Source organism: Schistocerca cancellata, chromosome 2, assembly GCF_023864275.1.
Source record: "Schistocerca cancellata isolate TAMUIC-IGC-003103 chromosome 2, iqSchCanc2.1, whole genome shotgun sequence".
NCBI lineage: Eukaryota > Metazoa > Arthropoda > Insecta > Orthoptera > Acrididae > Schistocerca > Schistocerca cancellata.
Genome location: NC_064627.1, coordinates 855,096,149 through 855,123,889, shown reverse-complemented (window position 1 = coordinate 855,123,889; position 27,741 = coordinate 855,096,149). Strand labels below are relative to the sequence as shown.

Here is a 27,741-nt window from a genome sequence, read left to right as displayed (position 1 = left end):
AACTATGTTACTGGGTAGAGATAAGTCATGCGAAAATTACTAGAGACCATAACTTTTGCAGATCAGTGAACGTTAATAACATCTACAAAATGTTTTAATAGAATGTTTTAATATAATAATTTATTTAATGTAATACATTAATGCACAGTACACCGCTTTGGGATAACTTACAAAATTAATAATTTACGCGATATAAAATCGGAGTGCGCAGTCACCAGTCACGACTGTGAATGCAGAACTGCAGACTATGACTATGTGATCGTTGAAATGAGAGTACTGCTGCTGCTTCCAGTGATTTCCACCTGCAGTCAGGATAGTTAGTGCATCCTGATGTTTTTACAGTGTAACAGTTGATCCAATTATTTTTTTATTTTCTTACAGGAGGATCTGTCCCTTCCAGTCTATCTTGACTCAGTTTCCTGTGGTGTCCCACGTTGCTTATAACAGGTATGGCAAGCACATGAATGGGCTCATTTACCTAGCTTGAATGCTTTCTGTAGCCAGTGAGGCAGTAGGCCCATCCATGTGTGGTAGCCCTTAAAGCAGGCAACTCAAAACTCTCTTGTGTTAAGTACAGCTTGTAGGTCTCTAGAATCCGTGTTTCAACTGCTTTGGTACTACTATGTTTTCCAAAATTTATCTAATGAACTTGGAAATAACTGACACATATGACTGTGCAATATCAGTTCATTCATCAGCTACTTTTCTGCAGTCGCATTTGTGGGCTCTGGAAATTTGTTCTTGCAGAGGAAGTTTTGTAGCCTCCTAGCAGTTCAGGTGGCCTGGTATAGTCTCGAGTTTTCCTTGTCGGCAGAGGGCAGTCTGTTAATCAGATATGCTCAAAATCGCTTCCTTGGCGTGTTGAGCAACTTTCACTGGAGCCAGTCGGTGTTTTGCTCTACTTCCATTTGGTGAAAACAGACAGGGCCAGACCGGTTGCTGCTCACAATGAACATCGTCCCCACACCTCATTTCGAAACCCCCTGGAGCTAATATGAACACAACGTTTTTGCTTTAATATGCTAAATTTAAAGGCCCAGACACGACACTGCCGCTAGGCTATTGAGGGAACATGAGTTACGTTTCACTCCAAAAATTTCGTTTATCCAGTGAGATTGCATTGTGCCACCGAGCACCTGGTGTACATAGGCCGACCGGTTACAGTAACATTTCTTCATTCCAGAGCCTACTTCATGATGGTAAAATATGTATCCTGTACACGAAAGTGAGAAGTTTGCTTCCTTTCCCCGATTTCGTAAATTTTGTTATAATTCTCGTCCGTCACATTGGCAATAACTTAGAGTCGTCCCCTCCTCACCGAATTTTTTGAAACGTTGGGAGTCGGGCAGGAGGAAGCAACTCCCTGCGGATGAGTGGCTGAGATGTCGTTAGAGATCTGGAGTCAGAGCTTCGGAATAGGCGGGAAATGACAACGATCTGAGGCTCCTTCGCACAATTTGCTGGCCGTGAGGGGATGTAAGTTTTCGCTATCCGCAGTAGTGCGATACGTAATCTGAGCAGCTGCCTTCTCTTAAGTTTATTCCACGCAACTTATGTTGCTGATTTAATTTGAATTTGTGTTTTGTTTGGATAATCTGGTATCTGCACAGATAAGGATATCTCGGTGCTTCATTCTTCATGCAGTTTTTCTTTCATCTGGCACCCCTCACAGTGCAGGCGACAATTTTTGTCAACTTAATTGGTAATTGTATTAATCTTGTTTCTTTCTTAACTTGGATTAACCTTTGTGCAACTTAAAAGTAAATTAAATTCTGTTAAGACTTTAATTCTATTTAAAGATGCAAAATTTGTTCTACAATTTTACTGGTTCGACGAACCATAGTGTTCAAGTACAAGGATAATTTATATATTATTTTGAAAAAGCAACGAGCACTGCACGTTCTCTGTTTATGTAGCACGACACAGCTCCGTAGGACTTATAAGACTAAGACAGTTAGAATAGGTGAAAACATAAACATAGCTTGTAGGGTTCGGTGAAAACCACTGACTTCCCGCCCGTCTCCTTGGATACGCTGCTGCCACAGCGAGACACAGCAGCAGATTCGTTGGACAAAATCGCGCTGTCTGACACACCCATGTACTTTCGCTTATCGAACAAACTTCCACTTCCCCACGGTCGGCGCTGACTTAACTTCTTTTTATGGCTATAGCTCCACAACAGTACATTTGCGACCTATGGCTATCTGGAAAATTTTGTACGATTCGACATAAGATACTCCGAGGTTATTGTCAGCTTGTGTTTCTCAACCTCCTTCAGCGTGTACTTAAATGCAGATCTCAAAAAAAGTTTTGCATCACGGCGGTTCCAAGAGTTCGGAACTTGTACAGAAAATTGGAATAGAGATCAACATAAGCATAATTTCCGCCCTTTTTCTCGATTGCTCATGAAAACCACACACTGCATGTTGTACCACCATACAGCGAGACCTTCTGAGGTGGTGGTCCAGATTGCTGTACACACTAGTACCTCTAGTATCCAGTAGCACATCTTCTTGCATTGATGCATTCCTGTATTCGCTGTGGCATACTATCCACAAGTTCATCAAGGCACTGTTGGTCCACATTGTCCCACTCCTCAACGGCGATTCGGCGTATATCCCTTAGAGTAGTTGGTGAGTCACGTCGTCCATAAACAACCCATTTCAATCTATCCCAGGCATGTTCGATATGATTCTTGTCTGGAAAACATGCTGGCCACTCTAGTCGAGCGATGTCGTTATCCTGAAGGAAGTCATTTATAAAATGTGCACGATCGGGGCGCGAATTTTCGTCCATGAAGACGAATTCCTCGCCAATACGCTGCCGATATGGTTGCACAATCAGTCGGAGTATGGCATTCATGTATCGTACAGCCGTTACGGTGCCTTCCATGACCACCAGCGACGTACGTCGGCCCCACCAAATGTCACCCCAAAACAGCAGGGAACCTCCACCTTGCTGCACCTACTGGATAGTGTGTCTAAGGTGTTCAGCCTGACCGGGTTGCCTCCAAACACGTATCCGACGATTCTCTGGTTGAAGGCATATGCGACATCATCGCTGAAGACAACGTGATACCAATCCTGAGCAGTCCATTTGGCATGTTCTTGGGCCCATCTGTACCGCGCTGCATGGTGTCGTACCTGCAAAGATGGACCTCGCCATGGACGTCGGGAGTGAAGTTGCGCAGCATGCAGCCTATTACGCACAATTTGAGTCGTAACACGACATTCTGTGGCTGCACGAAAAGCATTATTCAACATGGTGGCGTTGCTGTCAGGGTTCCTCCGAGCCATAATCTGTATGTAGCGGTCATCCGCTGCAGTAGTAGCCCTTGGGCCGCCTGAGCGAGGCATGTCATTGACAGTTCCTGTCTCTCTGTATCTTCTTCATCGCTTTGGTTCACACCGAGACGCCTGGACACTTCCCTTGTTGAGAGCTTTCATGGCACAAAGTAACAATGCGGACGCGTTCAAACCGCGCTGTTGACCGTCTAGGCATAGTTGAACTACAGAAACACGAACCATGTACCTCCTTCGTGGTGGAATGACTGGAGCTGATCGACTGTCGGACCGGACCCCCTCCGTCTAATAGGCGCTGCTCATGCATGGTTGTTTACATCTTTGAGCGGGTTTAGCGACATCTCTGAACAGTCAAAGGGACTGTGTCTGAGATACAATATCCACAGTCAAAGATATCTTCAGGAGTTCTGGGAACCGGGATGATGCAAAACTTTTTTGTGAGGTGTGTAACTTATTCACATTTAGAACTCATAGAAGCTGACAACCGAGACTATTGGAAAACAAAAGCTGACTGTAACAATTCCAAACACAGTTTAGAAGGGTTTAGCTTTTGAGACGTCTTAGAAAATATAGTGTTGTCATTTCTGAGTTGTAGTTGTTTGGATCTCTACCACCAGCGCGTCAAGATGCAACGACAATCATGGTTTCACGGCTACAAGGGAAAAGTACCGATGTCCGCGACGTGAATGGTACCCCAATACGTATCATTTAGAGTGCCAGCAATAGTCCGTTAGACCCGAGATTGTGGGCACAGTGATAATGAGTATGAATCCTTTTGCATTTAATTCACATCCTCCAGCTGTGTTTTTATAAAGAGTTGTAAAGAGCACACGATCGATTACTTAAAGATAGTCGTCATTCACTCACAAACGTCTCAAGTAGGTAATGAATCGACTGCCGGGCGCCTCATCAGTAATATTGTAGTCGTTAAGAGTGTGGCGAGTCGTTCTTGTGATGGCGTAGCAGAAGATGGTTTATTGGAAGTGTACCACTGGCGCCATGAGTTGACAGTAAATCGTTACAATGATTCCAGTTCGTGACAAAAACTATTTTTTTAAGTAAACAGTGAATATAAAAATTACACAGTGACGATACACATGTTCGTGTAACCCCACCAGCTAATGGACTGCAATATGAACGACAGGCGTACATTACTATAGTACCGAGTGACGAAATTTCGGTCTTTTGAACTTGTGTTGGGATTAGACGTGAGTATATGTGGTGACTGTCTCCTAAGTTTCTCGACTATAATGCCAGTAAGCAGCCAAAAGGATATGTAGCATCTTACGTTATAAAACCGAATCCTCTGGAACGAATAGGCCATAATCTCATGGGTCAAAGGTTAGGCTGCTAGACTGTTCCAGATTTTAACAATCACAATGTAAGTAGGCTGTTTATGTTTTCTTATTGGCAACGTTACGTAGCGCTCTGTATGAAAATCACTGGCTGTGCTGTGTGCAGTCTGCAGCTAGTTTGCATTGTTGTCTGCCATTGTAGTGTTGGGCAGCTGGATGTTAACAGCGCGTAGCGTTGCGCAGCTGGAGGTGAGCCGCCAGCAGTGGTGGATGTGGGGAGAGAAATGGCGGAGTTTTGAAATTTGTAAGAATGGATGTCATGAACTGCTATATATATTATGACTATTGAGGTAAATAAATTGTTTGTTCTCTATTAAAATCTTTCATTTGCTAACTATGCCTATCAGTAGTTAGTGCCTTCTGTAGTTTGAATCTTTTATTTAGCTGGCAGTAGTGGCGCTCGCTGTATTGCAGTTGTTCGAGTAACGAGGATTTTTGTGAGGTAAATGATTTGAGAAACGTATAGGTTAATTTAGTCAGGGCCATTCTCTTGTAAGGATTACTGAAAGTCAGATTGCGCTGCGCTAAAAAATAAAATATTGTGTGTCAGTTTAAGCACAGTCACATATAAATTTTTCTAAGAGGACGTTTCAACAATTGGAATGTGGATGTTACAAAGTTCATTACACTGGTTTCTCAAAGCAAACTGTTTCTCAATGGATTTGTAGTGTGGATAAGATAGTGGATTATAAGTGGAATAGAAAATATTCGTGTTGGTTATCATGTAATCTTGAGTGATCAATGGAGTGACAGGATTTGATGAATGACCACAACACCAACAGTAAACGTTAACGACATTACGTTCCCTCGCCAAATTGTCAGCAGGCTACTTCTGTTGGTGTTACCTGCGTATCTGTGGTAGCGTCGGAACGTGAAGTCATGTCCTTGGATGGTGCGCAGCTCCTTCCGCTGCTGCTTGGACAGGCGAGGGTTCTGCGCCATGATCGCCTTCTGGAACAAAAATCATAATGTGTCTATTTTTTTTAAATTTTTGTGAGGTTCATCTAGGAACCAAAAGAAGTTTTGTTTTACAGAATGTAATAAAATAGTGTTAATTTATACTTTCGTAATAACTGGCATGTTTTCCACAAATCACACAAATTGAATTGTCACTGTAACACTGAACCAGCTTTCATTTACTTTCACCAAACAGGTGAACCGCCACGTTCTTGGTATGACCAGCAACAAGTTTTTCACTTCCCGGCAGATAAAAAGTATGTAGTAGACGTGGACTCGAATCCTTTACCTTTCGCTGGCAAGTTCCCCACTGACTGCTAGAATATCCCAGTCAGTAGAGCACTTGCCCCCAAAAGAAAAGGTCCCAGGTTCGAGTGACAGTTCAAATGGCTCTAAGCACTATGGGACTTAACATCTGAGGTCATCAGTCTCCTAGACTTAGAACTACTTAAACCGAACTAACCTAAGGACATCACACACATACAAGCCCGAGACAGGATTCGAACCTGCGACCGCAGCAGCCACGTGGTTCCGGACTGAAGCGCCTAGAACCGTTCGAATGCCAGTCTAGGACACATTTTCAACATGACAAGAAGTTTCAGTGTGAAAATTTGTTCTGAAAATAGGGTGTTCATTTACCCAGTGAGACTAATGAAGGGAGGATTAAGGTATGCCCAATACAAGACGAGTTCGTTATTCAGTAGAAGGGCAGACTGCCCAAGAATGGAATATAAACTTGGAACTGTCTGTTTCGCAGAAACCATCTGGGAATTTGCCTTAACTGACTTTGGTAATCCACGGCAAACTAAACGTGGATGTCCAGATTGAGATTTTAGCTCCTTATTTGGCTGTAATAAATGGACAGAAGTCTATACATCTAACGAAATCAGATAATTTCGGCTCAGTTTGGACAAATTTTTAATTATTCACAATTGCGAATTTTAATATCTTTCTGGGGAGTGCGACAATAAAGTAATGAGACTGATTTACTTTGCAAGATGTGGCAGCCCTTCAGGCTTGCGTAGGCACAACATCTTTGACCTTGGTCTATAAGCTGCTTCTAGTCCAAGCAGCACATCGATGCAACTGCTCAGTCGTGAATTGTGCTGTAATAAGTCAACATGTGTTTGTGTCTCTCGTCACGGAAATGGAATTGCATAATATTGTGCAACGGTATGCCATTTCTTTTTGCGTTAAATTAGGTGAAAAAGCGACGACAACTTACGGTAAGCTTCAGAAGGCTTTTGGAGAGGAGGTTATGTCAAGAGCTCAAGTTTTTCGTTGGCATAAAATGTTTAGTGAAGGCAGAACGAATGTTGAAGATAAAGACCGCAGTGGACGAACATCAAGTTCACGGGCAGATGTCAACTTGGCCAGGGTGCAGGGACTCGTACGATCTGGTCGAAGGTTATCCGTGAAAATGATTGCAGAAGAACTGAACATCAATAGAGAAACGGTTCATCTAGTAATAATTGAAGATCTTGGTATGAGAAAGATTTGTGCAAAAATGGTCCCCAAAAATCCACACCACAACAGCGAGAAACACGGGAAAATGTGGCAGCCGATCTGTTAGAGCAAACGGAAATCAATCTACAATTGTTGAGCCGCGTTATCACTGGTGATGAAGGTTGGTTTTTTCAGTATGATCCAGAGACAAAACGCCAAAGTTCGCAATGGTGCCCAAAGGGATCACCCAGACCAAAGAAAGCTCACATGTCAAAGTCAAAAGTGAGATGCATGCTTGTGTGCTTCTTTGATTCCAAGGGAATTGTTCATAGAGAGTGGGTGCCTCCTGGACAAACAGTTACCCAATATTACTACAAAGAAATTTAGGAAAGATTTCGTGAAAGAGTTCGTGTTCGTGCCAACACTGCTGATAATTGTGATTCTGCATCACGATAATGCGCCATTCCATACTGCTCTGTCAGTACAGCAATTTTTAACCACAAAACAAATTTCGGTATTACCACAGCCACCTTATTCACCAGATATCGCTCTGTGCGACTTCTATTTCCAAGAGTCAAAACGGCGGTCAAGGGACACCATTTTCAAACAACACAAGATGTCCAAAAATCTGTGACGAGGGTCTTGGAGGATATTACAGAAGATGAGTTCCAGAAATGTTACCATCAATGGCAGAATCGCTGGAAAAAGTGTGTGCAATCAGAAGGGAACTACTTTGAAGGGGACAACACTAAACTTGACTAAAACGTGAAGCTACATCAGTCTGATTACTTTATTGTCGCACCTCGTATACTTGGTGAGGCAGCCACCCTAAATACGAGGGCAGTTCAATAAGTAATGCAACACATTTTTTTTCTCGGCCCATTTTGGTTGAAAAAACCGGAAATTTCTTGTGGAATATTTTCAAACATTCCCGCTTCGTCTCGTATAGTTTCATTGACTTCCGACAGGTGGCAGCGCTGTACGGAGCTGTTAAAATGGCGTCTGTAACGGATGTGCGTTGCAAACAATGGGGAGTGATCGAGTTTCTTTTGGCGGAAAACCAGGGCATCTCAGATATTCATAGGCGCTTGCAGAATGTCTACGGTGATCTGGCAGTGGACAAAAGCACGGTGAGTCGTTGGGCAAAGCGTGTGTCATCATCGCCGCAAGGCCAAGCAAGACTGTCTGATCTCCCGCGTGCGGGCCGGCCGTGCACAGCTGTGACTCCTGCAATGGCGGAGCGTGCGAACACACTCGTTCGAGATGATCGACGGATCACCATCAAACAACTCAGTGCTCAACTTGACATCTCTGTTGGTGGTGCTGTCACAATTGTTCACCAGTTGGGATATTCAAAGGTTTGTTCCCGCTGGGTCCCTCGTTGTCTAACCGAACACCATAAAGAGCAAAGGAGAACCATCTGTGCGGATTTGCTTGCTCGTCATGTGGCTGAGGGTGACAATTTCTTGTCAAAGATTGTTACAGGCGATGACACATGGGTTCATCACTTCGAACCTGAAACAAAACGGCAATCAATGGAGTGGCGCCACACCCACTCCCCTACCAAGAAAAAGTTTAAAGCCATACCCTCAGCCGGTAAAGTCGTGGCTACAGTCTTCTGGGACGCTGAAGGGGTTATTCTGTTCGATGTCCTTCCCCATGGTCAAACGATCAACTCTGAAGTGTATTGTGCTACTCTTCAGAAATTGAAGAAACGACTTCAGCGTGTTCGTAGGCACAAAAATCTGAACGAACTTCTCCTTCTTCATGACAACGCAAGACCTCACACAAGTCTTCGCACCCGAGAGGAGCTCACAAAACTTCAGTGGACTGTTCTTCCTCATGCACCCTACAGCCCCGATCTCGCACCGTCGGATTTCCATATGTTTGGCCCAATGAAGAACGCAATCCGTGGGAGGCACTACGCGGATGATGAAGAAGTTACTGATGCAGTACGACGTTGGCTCTGACATCGACCAGTGGAATGGTACCGTGCAGGCATACAGGCCCTCATTTCAAGGGGGCGTAAGGCCGTAGCATTGAATGGAGATTACGTTGAAAAATAGTGTTGTGTAGCTAAAAGATTGGGGAATAACCTGGTGTATTTCAATGCTGAATAAAACAACCCCTGTTTCAGAAAAAAAATGTGTTGCATTACTTATTGAACTGCCCTCGTATATCCAAAATGAATAAATCTATCGAGACGCGGTTTTCGCCACGTTATAGCGGACAATGTGGCGAATTTCCTGACATTCGCAAGTAATTTTTATCGTTTATAGTCCCGAATTACGATACTGACGTTGTTTTGGTAAAGGAACTATATACTTTTTCTCGGACATTTCAAAGAATCTTGTAAGAGAACTTCAACGGACATAGTATCAAGATAACAGCGCCGGAAACCACTGTCCCGCCATCAGGAGAAGAGGTTCTACAAACATCTGCCCTGTTATACCAAATGTAAGCAAACAGGTACCTAAGGTACGGTGCGGGTGTTTATTATCACGTCTGTCATAGCAAGTGCTCAAAATGTTGACCTTGAGCATCGCTAAACGCTATACAGTGATTCTGGAAGAACAATACCGCTCGTTGAATTTCATCTGCGGCAGTACAGGCCCGTGTTACAAGGCACATCATGTCTTCTGGAATCGTCATTGTTTCCTAATAGACCTCTTGTTTCAATTGCGGCCACAGATATACGTATAGAAGTGTTAAGTTTGGTGAGTCTGCAGGCCATTTTGCGTTTCCTGAACGATCGTTCCATTTCTCTGCAATCGTTCTCTTATGAGGGTCTGTCATTACAACTGCGAAATTGGAGGGACAATTGTCATGTTGGTACCACACTGACTGCCGTAAGTCTAGTGGGGTGTTCTCCTATAGCTGGCCGGCCGGAGTGGCCGTGCGGTTCTAGGCGCTACAGTCTGGAGCCGAGCGACCGCTACGGTCGCAGGTTCGAATCCTGTCTCGGGCATGGATGTGTGTGATGTCCTTAGGTTAGTTAGGTTTAATTAGTTCTAAGTTCTAGGCGACTGATGATCTCAGAATTTAAGTCGCATAGTGCTCAGAGCCATTTGAACCATTTGAACCAATCTCCTATAGCTGCAGCTGCAGCATATCTCAGAAAAACATCAGCAAAACAGGGGCGAGTGATTGCTGGTCTTGCAGAAACACACACCAGACTTTGATAGACGTAGAGCTTTTCTTTTATCCACTTCTTTCCGTCACGTGCATTTTCAACTGACGATTAGTGCATATTGCGAGGGTGCACTTGGTCGTGGTTTATAAACTATTCTTCTTCCCTAAACAAAATTTTGCACGGATATGCCACATCACGTTCGGAGAGCCGTAAGCAGTTTTGGAACTCATTGCCTCTAAGCTGTAGATGGAGCGAAATGTGGAGAGGATGAAATGCAATGGAATGTTGTGTTCACGGAAAATTCGTTGGTTGACCTCTCTCGTACTTTTGACATGTCTGTTAGAGACACGTGCACTACTTGTTACCGTTGCTAAAATGTTAGTTTCCTTTCTTTCATCAGTTCTCCTTCCTTGGCTTATTTTATACTCCACACTTCCAGTTTCCAGAACTTTTTTTATAATGTTCGCAAAGATGATCGTGTGTGCATGGCTCTTCATCATGCAACCGCATCGCTGCTGCAATGGTTTGGCGAAATCCGCTATAAACGAGATTTACTTTTTCGACTGTCATATACGTTGCGAATATCTCAATAGCCTTACAGATAAGTTACCTGCTACAACAGCAGAACACAGACTGATAGGCTTCGCGTGTACAGATACCCGACTTACGTGTTTACTTGCATTTGGTATAATAGGGCAGACATTTGTCGAACCTCTTTTCCTTAAGGCGGGACAATGGCTTCCGACTCTGTTATCTTATCAAGTCCCATGCGTGTTATGTCGTTGAAGTTCTCTTACAGTCTTACAGTTCTCTCCCCCCCCCTCCCCCCCCCCCCCCCCCCACCGCAGATCACAGCCCGTGAACAACCGAACTCAGATATCAAGCATGAAAACACGAAGGTGGTGTACTGAATTCTAAAGCACAGCAATTGCCATACAGAGGAGTATTGCAGCGCTGTGGCGTCGTGGTTAAGTGGTAACAGTGTTGGACTGTTAAATAAGCGAGCTGTGTTCGACACTCCCTGGTCCCAATTTTCTTTTCCCTCGCTGTTTACGGAAATACAGAAGCGTCCGATCTTACCCGTCGGCTTTGACCCATGACGTCACAAATACCGCGGAAACGGCTATAAACAATTCCAATATGGCGGATATAAAAACATCGCATACGTATTGTAAACACTGAAATACACAAGTTTCACAAAAAGCCTAATGACTGTAACGGGACAAGCGTGGGAAATTAGGGGTTTTTGGGTGCGGAGAAACTAAATATACAGAAATGTAGCCACCGACCGCCATTCAAAACCACGCAAAACAACGAAATAAATCAACATCACAAAACTGACCAAATACCAAAAAACACATTCCTATCCATAATCGGACACTTCCCTTAACCTATATAGCTCAACAGAACCTACCGATCACATCCCCCAATAGAAAACTAAGAAACGAAAGCTTCCCTTACACCTACATACATCGGCACTTATGCAGTTTAGCAGGTACGGAAAAAATTTTTCATTTTTTTTCAAAATTTGATCATCATGTGTCGTTATGCGGTGGGGGGAGTCTGCAGTGCCCCCCCATCCCCCCACAGGCTTCATTAGTGTCAAATCAATATTTTCGAATCATAGGCGGCCGCTGCCGCGGCCGCATTCCAAAAAAAAAACTCCCAACCTAACCTCGTATTCAGGGCTACGCTACAGATCAATGTGTAGGTCCCTTACGTCACGGGTCAAAGCCGACGCGTGAGATCGGATGTTTCCAACCTATACCCAATACACAAAACATACATAAATAACCCAAAAAAAAAAACGGAACTTACCTCAAAAAAGTTCCAGCTCCACAAACTAGATTGGCCACCACAATCACACACAAATGCACACACGCACGCACGCACACACACACACACACACACACACACATACAAAAACACAACACACACACCAACGAAAAAATACTGAACTAAAATAAAAACCCAACCCACCCAAACGTCAACCCCCTCCCCCACAACTCCAAAATACAACACACAAACACTATACAACAAAATAAACCACCCACCCACCTACCCAGCCCACCCTAACTAACCACTTTCGGTCTATACATTTTACCCACAGCCCTTAAAAAAACCCGAAGAATGCAATAGCCCTCTGGGACACTCTTCCGCCAACAGTACTCAACTAAATGAGACTGAAGGTTGGAAGAGCGCCTCTTCCCCCTCCCAAGAACTGACTTAACCGCTCCCCACATCCCCTCAATTGTGTTAGTGCAAGCCCCAGTATCATAATTCTTAAACTCTAGACTGTGGTTCACTACTAAATGATTAAATCCCCTCTCACCCAACCCCCTATATGAAGAAAACGCATCTGAAACTACTGTGGACCCCGGCTCTACATACTCCTCAATTAACCCCACTAATTCAGGCTTCGACCTCCCCTCCACAACCCTAAAAACACATTCAGTACCCCCACCCCCCTGAACAACAGCCCCCCACACCCAAAGACCAGCCACAGACTTCCCCCTCCCATACTTCCTTTTACCAAACTGCGACTCATCCACCTCCACAACCACCCCATGCCCACCCAACTTACCCCTGTACTTAATAAATTCGGAACACACCTCACGACAAAAGGAATACCAGTCTAAAACAGTCCTCTCACTCACACCAGTCTCAAACGCGCAAAAACTCTGCCCGCAACTATAACAAAAATAATACGTAATAAGCACAATCTCACGCATGGCCAATCTAGACTTCTCGAACCAGGTACCACGCCTTACAGAACGCCATACGCCATCTTTCCGGCAACACCACATGTATCCGTCCCTGGTCCGAGAGTCCGGAACTTTAACCAATTTCATAGGTTCACGGCACACACCGCACTTCACGACCTCGGCAATTAAGCCAAATAGCTGAAGAAATTTAATCAGCTCTAAAGCTGTCTCCCCCATCATCGCCCTCAACCGAACACTGTTAAGGCGGTCTTTCATATCCATTCCTGAACAAAAAACCACAACCAAATACACTCAATAACAAACTCACCCGACGTACAGCAATGAGCATTAAATTAACCATTAACTCACTAATAGAAATTCCGCTTCAAATCCAACACCTGAGCAACAGAAAACTGACCCCACCACACGAAACAAACGAAACAAACGAAAACCATGAACACACCACCAGAGAGCACGACAAACAAAAACAAGACATCTACAAACACGCCACAATCGCAAATCAAACTCCGCGCCGTAATGACGTCACACACCACAACACGCTTACGTCACGGGTCAAAGCCGACGGGTAAGATCGGACGCTTCTGTTGACCCCTGTTTACTATATTCAAATTTGTGTCTGTTTCGTGGTGTAACGTCCGTTTGCAGTAGCGAGATGTAAGGAAGGGACCTGTAATGAAAGATGATTCTGCAAAACTGCTCTATTAGTAGCCGAAAGGAAACGGCTTTCTAAAGGGAAACGCAACACGTTTGATGACAAGGCGCCAGGTCAACCGAATACTCCACGGGAAAACACGTCTGGTGTGTCATACACGGTATCAGTGACAGTACGTGTGTCATAAGCTAGCAATCTCTTATCGACGCAGTTGACTTGTACGACTGGTAAGTGAGTGAGATATGCCACCTTACCGATTTAGGTGTTCGTATGAATGTGAATGTGATCACTCCCAGGGAAATGATGAAAACATGATAGTTTGTCACATAAGCTGCAACAAATGAACGCAACAGTTTTACAATCACACACTTTCTCTGTGCTCTGTCAGAACTTATATTTTTCAACGTTTTTGTCGTTGCGTTCTGTTTTGGACGTTCTGCCTCTTGAATTCCTTTTTTATAACACAGTTCACACCCTTTACTTGTTGCTTCCATTTCCGTGAGACGTCTATGTAGTATTTCGCCAGCTCTCAGTATTCATCACGTTTACTCGCGACGGTAATGTATTCTTGCCACATGACTGATTTTCTACAACCAATGTATGGTATTACAACTCCCAAGACTACAGAAGGAAAACAATCATTGATGACCTGACGGACACTTCATAATTTTGTGAAAAATAAAATAAAATAAATGGCACGAAAGAATTTGGAAGGAGGGGAGATTGTTTTTCAGGGAAGCGAAAAGTCAATTTTTTACCCACTTTTTTGAATAGGTATATTTTTTGTTCTTTTTTGGAAGATTTTGTAGTCGCAACATCCAATCTCGCTACGACAACCCTGTGTTCACTAATCCCTATATCCTTTTTCGTGCTCGTTATTAGCTCATGATTTTTTGTTGCCTAGATTACTTCTATATACTGGGATTCTATTATTAAATGATCATTAGAGATTAGACCGTGTGAGGCAACTTCAAACGTGACGTCGGTTACGAACTTAGTGGTGCGTGGAAGCGTGTCCTCGACGCTGAGAAAAGACAGAGAAATGCGCAGCATTATTTACGTTCCGCGATCCAGACACGAATTCTCTCTCTGGGAGCATAACGTCATGGTGAGGTACGCCGACCAATCACAAGCCCCGTCTGTGGGCCGTAAATGGTCGCCACAGGAGCAGCAAACAACATAGTTGTTTCTGAGGAAGACGGTGGAAGATTTTGTCGAAAGCTTGAGATTTTACGGCGATTTGACGTGACAAGTAAAGCGAAAACGTTTTATATCTGAGTGGACTTTGTTGACGATTTTGCTATTCGGTGATTTTTGTTTTGTGGATGTTAGGCCATGTTCCAGGACACGTTTCTCTCACTGTGCTTCTTCTTCCAATGCAGGGGACACTTTCAGAGACTATAACAAATCAGAAAGCAGTAAAAATCCCAAACAAGCTACAGTTCGGCTTGCTGAACTCGGTTGAGGTTGTAACTGCTTTCTGGATTGTTGTAGCCTCTGTTGAACTCTCCGGCACTGGAAGACGGAACGTTAAGCAGATAAATGTTCCTTGGACCACGCCCTAACGCCCATAAAACAAAAACAGACAAGGATTCAAGTACCGGCTGTGAAAGCCTGCGTGGTATGACTTCGCTACTTTTCGATTACCAGCGCCCGTAAACGTTTGTCTGTGTTTCGAGCGCATTTTGTCTAACACTCAATAAAGTGTATTACGCAGACACCCCCACAGCGCGGCGTACGAGCCAGCCGTCAGCTTGAGGACGGGTGGGTGACCTGCTAGGCTCTCTGTTTAAGGCCCTCCTCTTGTGCTCTGAGGGCTGCCATTACTGACGCCCACTCGTCGCGACCCGCAGCCCCGGCCGTTCCGCCCCCGTTGTCTTCAAGGCGCATCGTCACGGCCTTGAACGCTACTCATCTCGCTAATTTCCAGTGCTATGCTTCAAATCCCGGAAAAAAATTATACAACAGCGACGCTGGTAGGTATAGGACTGCCTTATACTTCCAGGCTCCTGACGTTAACTTTATCCCATAATGCCAGAGGAAAAGGCAGACAGCGGCCATATCAATTTTATCTATCTATATATTTATAAAAATCATTGTATGTATGTACAGTACCTCTCAAAAGTATTCTGTGCAGATAATAAATTCGGAAAACAAATTATTTAGGAGAAAATTTACATGAAAGAACTTATTTACCGAATCTTACACATATTCTATGATTCAAACCTTTGCATCAGTAATGAAACAAATGTGAATAAATTACATAGGTTTAAAAGTATTTTATTGAAACTAAACAGAAGAAACACAATAATGAAGTCTTGACCTATGATGTTCTTGGATTTATACTTCGTTGCTAACTCCTTTGCGTGTGTTACTGCAGCACACCTGTATAGCATAGAATCCACGTGTTTGGCCAATTTCATCTAAGTGTTATACTCATTACTTGCTCAGTTATTTGCATAAAATAGTCTGAGATAATATATCCCTACCGCACCTAGGGGTGGGCATGCATGGAAATGAGAAGCGTTGACATTCAAAAATATTCGGTAGCGACTGGTATTAATGTCGAATCCACAGTTTTCGGGGTCGATAGGCTCATCGGTGACAGGATGTTTTACTCCTATGCGCTGTGGTGGTGAAGGTTAAAAGCAATGACAAATCAGCATATCCATGTAAGGTCTGCAGTAGTTTCTTGAAAACTTGACAGACCCATTACTTGCTGTCCTAACACTCGTATGACCGAGGGTTGCGATGAAAAAGGGTGAAGTAAAAGCGTAAGTGAGGAACGCCTGGAGGAATTTCATACAAATTTGGTGCATATATGAGTCATTATTTGTATAAAATTACTTACTTCTCCTAGAGGTGGAGGCAGGTATGAGAAAGAATCACACGCAAAAATGTTGCAAAACGACGTGTTTGCGTTTCTATCCCGGATTTAGTTGACGTGGAATATTCGAAAACGATGAGGGGCAAACAGTCTTTTATTTGTGTCGTTCGATGTGTCATGTCTTAACCAGGTCACGAACTGAGCTAAAAATTTGGGCGCGTGCTTCTAACAGCCAGACATCCAGCGTTCGTTTTAGGGGGAGGGGGGAGGGGGCGGGGATTAGGCGTTGAGGCTAAGAGATACTGTTTTTTCCCAAACCACCCTCTCAAATATAACATGGTGCATCCCCCACTTTAAATGTGACACAGATGCTTACGACTAGGGTGGCAACAATAATAGAAAAATGTTTTAGTGCAAGGGACGTTCACAAGGAAAACGACACACTTTTTATCCGCTAATTTTGGTTGAAAAAAAAGCGGAATTTACTGAGGGGCATCGTGGAATGGTACCGCTTCAGCCTCTATATTTTCATGAAGTTTGGATAGGTGCCGGCGCTGTATGTAGCCTTCAACATGGCGTCTGTAACCGAGGTGCGTTCCAAGCAGTCAGCTGTCATTGAGTGTCTTTTGGGGGAAAACCAGACCATCGCAGATATTCATAATTACTCACAGAATGTCAACGGAGAACTGGCAGTGAACAAAAGCACGAAGAGTCGTTGGGTGAGCGTCAGTCATCATCTCAACAAGGTCAAGCAAACCTGTGCGATCTCCCGCGTGCCGACTGACTGCACGCAGCAGTGATTGCTGCAACGCTGGAACGTGCGGACACTCTCATTCGAGGATTCGAGGAGATCTAAAACCACAGACGTCATCCATTCCAGCACCTTAATAGCACATTGATATAAAATTTATCTATTTACTTATTCAGAATTGTGATGTACCACTTTCTGTTCTGTTCGTACCCACCAGGGTAGCCGAGAGCGCTAACGCGCTGCTTCCTTCACTAGGGTAGGCGCGCCGGCCCCGGATCGAATCCGCTCGGCGAATTAACGACGAGGGCCGGTGTGCCGGCCAGCCTGGGTGTGGTTTTTAGGCGGTTTTCCACATCCCGCTAGCTGAATACCGGACTGGTCCCCACATTCCGCCACAGTTACACCGCTTGCAGACATCTGAACACATTCACACTATTCCACGGATTACACTCGACGCAGACAGTTGGGGTACACTAATTCTTTCCTGGGAGGCACGGGGTTGTGACAGGAAGGGCATCCGGCCCCCCTTCAGATTAACATGCCACATCCGATTCACCAGCAGACCCCTCAAGTCGGGATTAATGCTTGAAAACAGAGAGAGACTTTCCATTCTGTTCGTCTGTCGATTGGTTCTTCCCATTACAGGTTTCAGTTCATACGACTGTACATCTCAGCTAAGCATTTAACTATGCATAAGCTTTCTTGCTACATGATGGACATGTCCTTGTGACTTGCTGTAAGTTGTCTGAGAGACAGTAGGAGCTATAGAGGATGCGAGTAGAGTGCGGTATTTGGGCTGAGGGGGTAGGGAGGGTTGATGGTGTGGTAGTGCGGACAGTTATGTGTGTGTGTGTGTGTGTGTGTGTGTGTGTGTGTGTGTGAGTGTGTGTGCGCATGCGTGCGGGTGCATTTGTGTATGTGTATGTCTCTTGGTGTGTGTGTGTGCATTTTTGTATGTGTATGTCTCTTGGTGCATTTGTATTTACGTTTTTATTATTTTTTAGTTTCTAAAATAATATTTCGTATTTTTATAGTAATCTGTGGATTATGAAGACTATTATCCTTCTTTTCTTCCTTTTTTTAGTCATTCAGATATTTTCATTTCTGATTATGACCCTCTGTATCAATTACGATTTCTGAAGAGTGAGCACTTCTACTTACTATTGTATAATATTGCCACGTCTGTTTTTCTCAGTGGGTGCTAAAGATTTTCCTGTAGAACATGTTCTGCATGTATGGAGTAAGTACATTAACTTTTCAGTTGCAGAGGAATGATCACGTATGTACTTGTTCATATAATAAATATAAAGGAAGTAGCGACTGAGGGAAAATAGTTACAAATATTTACAGTATAATTTACGTTCAAAGACATTTCGGGATTTCAGCAGGTCGTCGTTGTGTACATTCATCATCAGGTGAGCCAGCGAAGACTGACGAAGACGTCCTCCCGTTCTTCGATTTATTAGCGCGCAGTGGATATTCAGCGCTTGAATTAAGATAATGGTGAAGTCATACCACACTGGCAAGGTATTTTATAAATTCGTTCTTCACTGATCCCAAAAGGTCTGCAAACATAGATAGTGGAAGGGAAACCACTTTCAACTGACATCTGCGGTTGATTCTTGCTATATTATACTGAATATTGCCAACAAAGGAAAGAAAAGTTATAAATTTTGCCGAGTTTCTGTCCTGTTTATCCACCTGCTACTTATTGGTTACAACAGCCCCCTAGTAATCTACTGGGAAGAATGTCGAATTTCGATGAACACTGCCTTTAGATTGGCATTGACATTACGGGACCAGGCCCAGAATGTGTACCATCCCAATGGCTGGTCAAGAGTGGCTGTTTTGGGGGAGGGGACCAAACAGCAGGTCATCGGCCCCATCGAATTAGGGAAGGATGGGAAGGAGGTAGGCCGTGCCCTTTCAAAGGAACCACCCTGGCATTTTCCTGAATCTACTTAGGGAATTCACGGAAAAACTAAATCAGGATAGCCGACGCGGGTTTGAACTGTCGTCCTCCCGAGTCCGAATACAGTATGCTAGCCACTGCGCCAGTTCGCTCGGTAAACCCACTGCAGGTATCTTGCAGTTGCAAAACAATCCCTGGTAGCAAGAGAAATAGTCCACAGCGTATTATCAGGCTTCTGCAACAAACAGAGGAGTGAAATTTGCTAACTCAAGTAACAACATTCAACACTTGGGTCTAAATAGCAGCTGCAAAGTGCACAATCGACAAAACACAGCAATTCAAAACGGTTCTTTCACAGATGTCATACTTGGCGGTGAAACATGTCAATCTTCCCAAAATAGCTTCTTTCGCAATTTTGTCCTCTAGCGCAGAAATATTCAAGCAGCCACTTGAACATAGTATGAGTTGATGTTAACATTAGTAATTAAAGCCGTGAAATGCCCACAAGGACATAAATTCAAAATCCAGAAAATTCACCAACACAGTCTCCCAAAGTTCTAAATTCCAGCTCACCATAGAAACAGTTGTCCAGCTTTGTGTGTGTCTGAAATCTTATGGGACTTAACTGCTAAGGTCATCAGTCCATAATCTTACACACTACTTAATCTAAATTATCCTAAGGACAAACACACACACACCAATGCCCGAGGGAGGATTCGACCAGCCGCACAGTGTATGACTGCAGCGACAAAGACCGCTCGGGTAATCCCGCGCGGCGTCCAGCTTTGTTGCCGAAAGCCTCACACTTCACAGGACGCGCGCGCATAGGATCTCGTGAAACCAAGGCGTCTCATCCAGCCCTTAGTGGTCGCTCACTCCCGTTTTGTGCATCAGTCTCTAGTGACTGCCAAACACAGAACTACTGACGGCGACAGAATCTTCCGCGTCATCTCGCGGACGCTGGCTATCCTCCCACTCTGTACAGCTACAGCTTTTCGTCTAGCGCGCAGCTTAAAAGCCCATTCCTCGGCGTGGAGCATGCAGCCTCAAGCAACCCATCTGCAATATCGCTGCAGTCGATTGTGCCCGCGGCAGAATCGATCGGGGCACATCGAACAACTTCAGAATGATTCGCATTTCATTGTATTTTCATTCCATATTTTTAAATTCGTTTCAACTGTACATTGCATTACGTGACTGTTTCAATATAATTAATCTGAAATAGCTTGGCTGCTGCCTCACCCTCATGCACGTTCACATACGTTTCAAAAACACATATACACCAGGTGCCTCTTCTAAAAGTTGTCTGGCGTATTTTCTCTGGTGTTTCGTGGGATATTTGCAATTTTAGTTTTGCTACGTGTAGCTGAAGTCAACCAAGGAAATGCTGCTACACACACATCTTTCATACGACGCCCAGTGGCGACGGACAGCGTCGGTTTGTTTCCCGTTACAAACAAAACGATTTTTAAAGTGGCTATTTGGAGGTGAGAAAGAATAGTCCAATGAAGCTTTGTGAGCTTCTCTCGAGTACGCAAACTTATGTGAGGCCTTGCGTTGTCATGGAGAAGGAGAAATTCGTTTGCATTTTTGTGGCGACGAACACGCTGAAGTCGTTTCTTCGTTACCTGCTGTTACTATAATACACTTAAAGAACTGATACGAGGGAAGACATCAAACAGGATAACCCGTTCCGGGTTCAAGAAGGCCGTCTGAGGGTGCGGCGTTGAACTACACTCATGCTCATAAATTAAGGATAATTTCAGAACGTGGTGCCACACAACGTGGCACTATACAAAACTGGCGCTAATAGCATAGGCACACGGGGAACACACATGACACAGATCTGTAAGTCTGCAGTATTGGTCATAAGTTGAGAAAACCGTCCCGCGACACAAGTGCTACAAAACGCCACTGTTTCCTGCGCATGTACCCCGACATCAGTATGGGATATGATCACTATGCACACGTACACAGTCGGAACAACGGGTTAGCATACTCTGGATCAGGTGGTCGAGCAGCTGCTGGGGTATTGCCTCCCATTCTTGCACCAGTGCTCCTGAAGTGTCATAGGGGTTTGAAGACATCCAGCGATACATCGACCGAGAGCATCCCAGACATGCTCGATGGGGTTTAGGTCTGGAGAACGGGCAGGCCACTCCATTCACCTGTTATCTTCTGTTTCAAGGTAGTCCTCCACGATGGCAGTTCGGTGGGCCCGTGCGTTATCATCCATCTGGAGGAAGGTGGGACTCACTGCACCCCTGAAAAGGTGGACATACTGGTTCAAAATGACGTCCCGATACACCTGACCTGTTACAGTTCCTCTGTCAAAGTCATGCAGACGTGTATTGCACCAATCATAATCCCACCCCACACCATCAAACCACGACCTCCATACAGGTCCCTTTCAAGGACATTAAGGGGTTGGTATCTTTTCCTTGGTTCATGATAGATGAAAACCCGGCGAGAATCACTGTTCAAACTATACCTGGACTCGTCCGTGAACATAACCTGGGACCACTGTTCCAATGACTATGTACTGTGTTCTTACCAGGCTTTACGGGCTCTCCTGTGACCAGGAGTCAGTGGAATGCACCTTGTAGGTCTCCGGGCAAATAAACCATGTCTGTTCAGTCATCTGTTGACTGTGTGTCTGGAGACAACTATTCCAGTTGCTGCGGTAAGGTCCCGAGCAAGGCTACCTGCAGTACTCCGTGGCCGTCTGTGGGCACTGATGGTGCGATATCGTTCTCCTTGTGGTGTTGTACACTGTGGAAGTCCTGTACTGTAGCGCCTGGACACGTTTACTGTCTGCTGGAATCGTTGCCATAATATTGAGATCACACTTTGTGGCACACGGAGGGTCTGTGCTACGACCTGCTGAATTTGACCATCCTCCAGTCGCCCTAGTATTCTACCGCTCATAACGTCATCAATATGTGTTCTTTGAGCCATTTCCAACACACCTTCACCATTAGCATGTCTGAAAACGTCTGCACACTTACTCGCTGCACGGTACTCTGACATGCACCAACACACCTCTGCATATATGGACTACTGCCAGCGCCACCATACGGCTACCGCAGGTCAAATGCACCGCGTGGTCATACCCCGAGGTGATTTAAACCCGCAAACCGCCCACCAGAGTGTTGTTTCATCATGTATCAGCATCATCCTTAATTTATGAACATGAGTGTATTTCTTCAGAGTAGAGATGGCGTGGCGCCGTTCCATAGATTGCCGTTTTGTTTCCTGTTCGAAGTGGTGAACCCATGTTTCATCACCTGCGATGATGCTCGACAAAACATTAACGCCATCAGCCTCGTAACGCGTACGCAATACCGCACAGGTGATTCGTCAGAGGTCTTTATAGTCTTCTGTTGGGCAGTTAGGAACCCAGCGGTCACCCACCTTTGAGTACCCCAGTCGGTGGACTAGTATGTCAGCACTACCAACAGAGGCGTCCAGTTGTGTAATGAGGTAGTTGACTATGATTCGCCCATCACCTCTAATGAGAGGGTCCGCAAGTTCCAACACTGCAGTAGTCACAGCTGCTTGCAGCCGGACGGCACGCTGGAGATCGCACAGATTTGCGCGACTTTGTTGCGATGACAGACACCTCGCCCAACGACTCACCGTGCTTTTGTTCACAGCCAGGTCTCGGTTTTTTGAAGGCTAAGTACAGGGTTATTCTAACTGTTGGACTCATTTTCAAAACTTCGTAATTATTCAAGTATAAATTCTAACTGAACAGCTTTATACCAATGAAAACAGGAAGATTCAATGTTTGTTTCATAATGATTGATATCAATTTAATAAATTTAATAATTTGTAATTAATTAGTTTTTAATAATTATTTGATAATTGGAAATATTAAAAGTATTATAAATGTTCAATGTGACCACTGTTGGCTATACGGCAAACATCGACGTGGTAGCCAAACTCGACCCACACACACGGAAGCATATATGCAGTTACTGAGCGCACGGCAGTAGTGACGCGGTTCCGCAGATCGTTCAGAGTGGTTGGTGGAGGCGGGATGTCAACAGATTCCTTCACATAACCCTATAAGAAATAGTCGCAGGGTGTGATATCAGGAGATCTCGGTGGCCAGAAGTGCAGAGCCAAGTCCTCAAGTCCCCTGCGACAGAGCCAGCGCTGAAAAAGGGAGTCACTCAAAAAACTCGTACATCACGGTGTCATTGAGGCGGAGTTCCATCCTGTTACAAAATGAAGTCCTGGGAATCTTCCATAACTTGAGGGAACAGCCATTGTTCCAACATGTCCAGGTGCGTGATTCCCGGTATAGTCCATGGTCCATAAACTGGATACGGCACAGAACAAGTTGATCGTGAGTCTCTTTCGTGTAGCAATGGTGAATGTGGATTTTCCAAACCCCATATGCGAAGACTGTGACTGTCGACCTTTCCACTAAGGTGGAACGTCGCTTCATAGCTAAAACTTACACGCTGTAGAAATGCGTCATCCTCTATCTTGGCGAGCACATAACCACAAAATGCGAGCGCTCCTCTTTGTCAGTGGGGTTGAGAGCCTGCACAAGTTGTAATCGATAGGGTTTGTACAGCAAACGCAGTTTCAGAACTTTCCATACAGTTGGTCGGGGTATTCTAAGCTCTCGACTGGCTCTATTGGTAGACTTACTGCGACTGCGCACGAAACTTTCTCGAACCCGTCGGGCAACATCCTCTGACACACGCGGTCGGCCTGTACTGTTTCCTTTGCACACATTCCCAGTCTGTTTAAATTGCTTAAACCAATGTCTAATGCTTTTGTGAGTTGGTGGTTCAATACCGAACTTGGTACGAAATGCCTATTGCACTGCAATTTGCGACTCACTTTTCGCGAACTCAAGAACGGAGAAAACCTTGTGCTCCACAGTCGCCATCTCTCTCACAAATGACATTGAAGCGGAATGATGGCCCTATTGCAGCGCGTACTCTACCGGCCGCTTCAGAAAGCATCACCGCCTACCTGCCACCGCCCGCCAAAAACTTTGAAACTCCCTCTTTTCACTGGTATAAAGCTTGTTCATTTTGGATTTGTACTTGAATATATGAGAAATTTTGAAAATGGGTCCATCATTTAGAACAACCCTGTATAGCGTCGCCACCTATCGGAACTTCGGATAAATGTAATGACTGAAGCGGCAATATTCCACAATGTCCCAGGACAAATTCCGCATTTTCTCAACCGAAATAGGCCGGCGTTGTGGCCGAGCGGTTCTAGGCGCTTCAGTCCGGAGCCGCGCGACTGCTACGGTCGCAGGTTCGAATCCTGCCTCGGGAATGGATATCTATGATGTCCTTAGGTTAGTTAGGTTTAAGCAGTTATATGTTCTATGGCACTGATGACATCAGATGTTAAGTCCCATAATGCTCAGAGCCATTTGAACCATTTCAATCAACCGAAATTGGCCGAAAAAAGAAATGTGTTGCGTTGCTTATTGAACGCTCCTTGAACGTGACAGGGTTGTAAGATCCTGCACGCCAGGGTGAACGGAGTGTGTCTCGTCTCGGGCGCTAGTGAAGCACCACCATTGGGTGGCTTCATGGTACTGAGTGTGACCCTGGTGATCCCATCCACTCCATGTTCACCGGACAGTCGTGGTACAGCGACCAACATGAGCAGCAATGTCACCGAACGCTAAAGTGCAGTTTCGAGTGAACAAGATACTTCTGCAGACATCCGTTGGTGGAAGTTTCCATTGTACTATTGGAGATAAACTACTAAACAGGTCGTTTTCTTCGTTTAGGGTGCCACAGCCGTATATTTGTTGAAGTATACCGCCTTGAGTGTTTTTTCACAAATATTCAATTTACGAAATCTTGCATGATTGGTCAATTTCGGCCTTACAGGCCTTTTTCAAGCACAGGAGATGCCTGTTTGTTGTACAATTATCATCCTGTTAATAAACGGCGATGTAGCCGATCCTGAAATGAACATATAAGCAAGCGTCAGAATTGAAACCGGAAAGCTTACTGACTGCAGTAATAGTCATTTTTATAGATAATGCCGCCTTGTAGTACATAAATGTATGTGCTCGCTTTCGTCGTGGAACACCAACTGTCCAAACTGGCAATTGGTCAATCGTGCGAGGTGTAATAAACTGAATACTTTTGAAAAAAACAGCGGAGCTCGAATACTTCAGAATGTCCTTTTATTAGCAGAATAATAGCCATAGAAGTCTAGGAGTATTCATCAAAAGCTATTCAAAATATCGAAAAACGCTTGGATGAAGAATTCAATGTCAAGTTGCCTCCATATAGCCATATTTACAAATAACGGTGGTGTTTAGCACCAGGATTCCGTATAGTCTCACAATGCTTCAACCAGAAAAGAATCCAATATGAGGAACTGAAACCCAGCAGACCTACAGGGAATGAATACAAGATACTTTGCAAACAACAGATGCGTGTAAACAGAGAGTTTCGTCTTCCAGGCGTTCGAGACAGTACCATATCGAAAAATGATCGAGCGGAGTGTCTACCCTAATACATGGTTAGTTCGATGTATAGAGTGAGGCAAAAGTCTGGACACGCCACTATAAAAGTCAAATGGTGTCTGGAATGGGGTGTCTGTAGGTGGGGGCGCAATTTACAGGAGCTATGGCAACAGCGGCAGCCATCTTGAAATCCGCCATCTTTGATTTGGGTTACGCGTATCAAATGGCAAGAGGGTCACGTGTCACCTCATTCTGAACTGCCTCTTCCATAGGAATACACGTTGAAATCTGTCTTAAGACGTCTTTATTTGTGTTCAGTTTGCGTTAATGAAGACCAACGCACTAGTGCTGCAAATATATCTTGGTATTTTATAATCATCCCTACCATAATGAAATGTATGATGAGATAAAAGAAATTATTCAGATAGTGAAGGGAGACGAAAATTTAATAGTCATGGGTGACTGGAATTCGATAGTAGGGAAACGGAGAGAAGGAAACATAGTAGGTGAATATGGATTGGGACTAAGAAATGAAAGCCAGCCGCGGTGGTCTAGCGGTTCTAGGCGCTCAGTCCGGAACCGCGCGACTGCTACGGTCGCAGGTTCGAATCCTGCCTCGGGCATGGATGTGTGTGATGTCCTTAGGTTAGTTAGGTTTAAGTAGTTCTAAGTTCTAGTGGACTGATGACCACAGATGTTAAGCCCCTTGGTGCTCAGAGCCATTTGAACCATTTTAAGAAATGAAAGAGGAAGCTGTCTGGTAGAATTTTGCACAGAGCATAACTTAATAATAGCTAACACTTGGTTCAAGAATCATACAAGAAGGTTGTATACATGGAAGAATCCTGGAGATACTAAAAGTATATAGTGGTAAGACAGAGATTTAGGAACCAGGTTTTAAATTGTAAGACATTTCCAGGGGCAGATGTGGACTCTGACCACAATCTATTGGTTATGAACTGTAGATTAAAACTGAAGAAACTGCAAAAAGGTGGGAATTTAAGGAGATGGGACCTATATAAACTGACTAAACCAGAGGTTGTACAGAGTTTCAGGGACAGCATAAGGGAGCAATTGACAGGAATGGGGGAAAGAAATACAGTAGAAGACGAATGGGTAGCTCTGAGGGATGAAGTAGTGAAGGCAGCAGAGGATCAAGTAGGTAAAAAGACGAGGGCTAGTAAGTATCCTTGGGTAATAGAAGAAATATTGAATTTAATTGATGAAAGGAGAAAATATAAAAATGCAGTAAATGATGCAGACAAAAAGGAATACAAACGTCTTAAAAATGAGATCGACAGGAAGTGCAAAATGGCTAAGCAGGCATGGCTAGAGGAGAAATGTAAGGATGTGGAGGCTTATCTCACTAGGGGTAACATAGATGCAGCCTACAGGAAAATTGAAGAGACCTTTGGAGAAAAGAGAACCACTTGTATGCATATCAAGAACTCAGATGGAAACCCAGTTCTAAGCAAAGAAGGGAAAGCAGAAAGGTGGAAGGAGTATATAGAGGGTCTATACAAGGGCAATGTACTTGAGGACAATATTATGGAAATGGAAGAGGATGTAGAGGAAGATGAAATGGGAGATAGGATACTACGTGAAGAGTTTGACAGAGCACTGAAAGACATGAGTCGAAACAAGGCCCCGGGAGTAGACAACAGTCCATTAGAACTACTGACGGCCTTGGGAGAGCCAGTCCTGACAAAACTCTACCATCTGGTGAGCAAGATGTCCGAGACAGGCGAAATACCCTCAGACTTCAAGAAGAATATAATAATTCCAACCCCAAAGAAAGCAGGTGTTGACAGATGTGAAAGTTACCGAACTATCAATTTAATAAGACACAACTCCAAAATACTAACGCGAATTAGTTACAGACGAATGGAAAAACTGGTAGAAGCCGACCTCGGGGAAGATTAGTTTGGATTCCGTAGAAATGTTGGAACACGTGAGGCAATACTGACCTTACGACTTATCTTAGAAGAAAGATTAAGGAAAGCAAACCTACGTTTCTAGCATTTGTAGACTTAGAGAAAGCTTTTGACAATGTTGACTGGAATACTCTCTTTCAAATCCTGAAGGTGGCAGGGGTAAAATACAGGGAGCGAAAGGCTATTTACAATTTGTACAGAAACCAAATGGCAGTTATAAGAGTCGAGGGACATGAAAGGGAAGCAGTGGTTGGGAAGGGAGTGAGACAGGGTTGTAGCC

The 27,741-nt window shown here is 44.4% G+C and overlaps 1 protein-coding gene across 1 annotated transcript in view; it reads right to left on the bottom strand.

The window, feature by feature from the left end:
* LOC126159335 (carboxypeptidase B-like) overlaps nucleotides 1–27,741 on the bottom strand; it is a 286,629-nt gene that overhangs the window by 50,601 nt on the left and 208,287 nt on the right. The window contains exon 4 of the mRNA XM_049916508.1: nucleotides 5,503–5,608. Coding sequence (XP_049772465.1) covers nucleotides 5,503–5,608 — 106 coding nt within the window. The remainder of the gene's footprint in view (nucleotides 1–5,502; nucleotides 5,609–27,741) is intronic.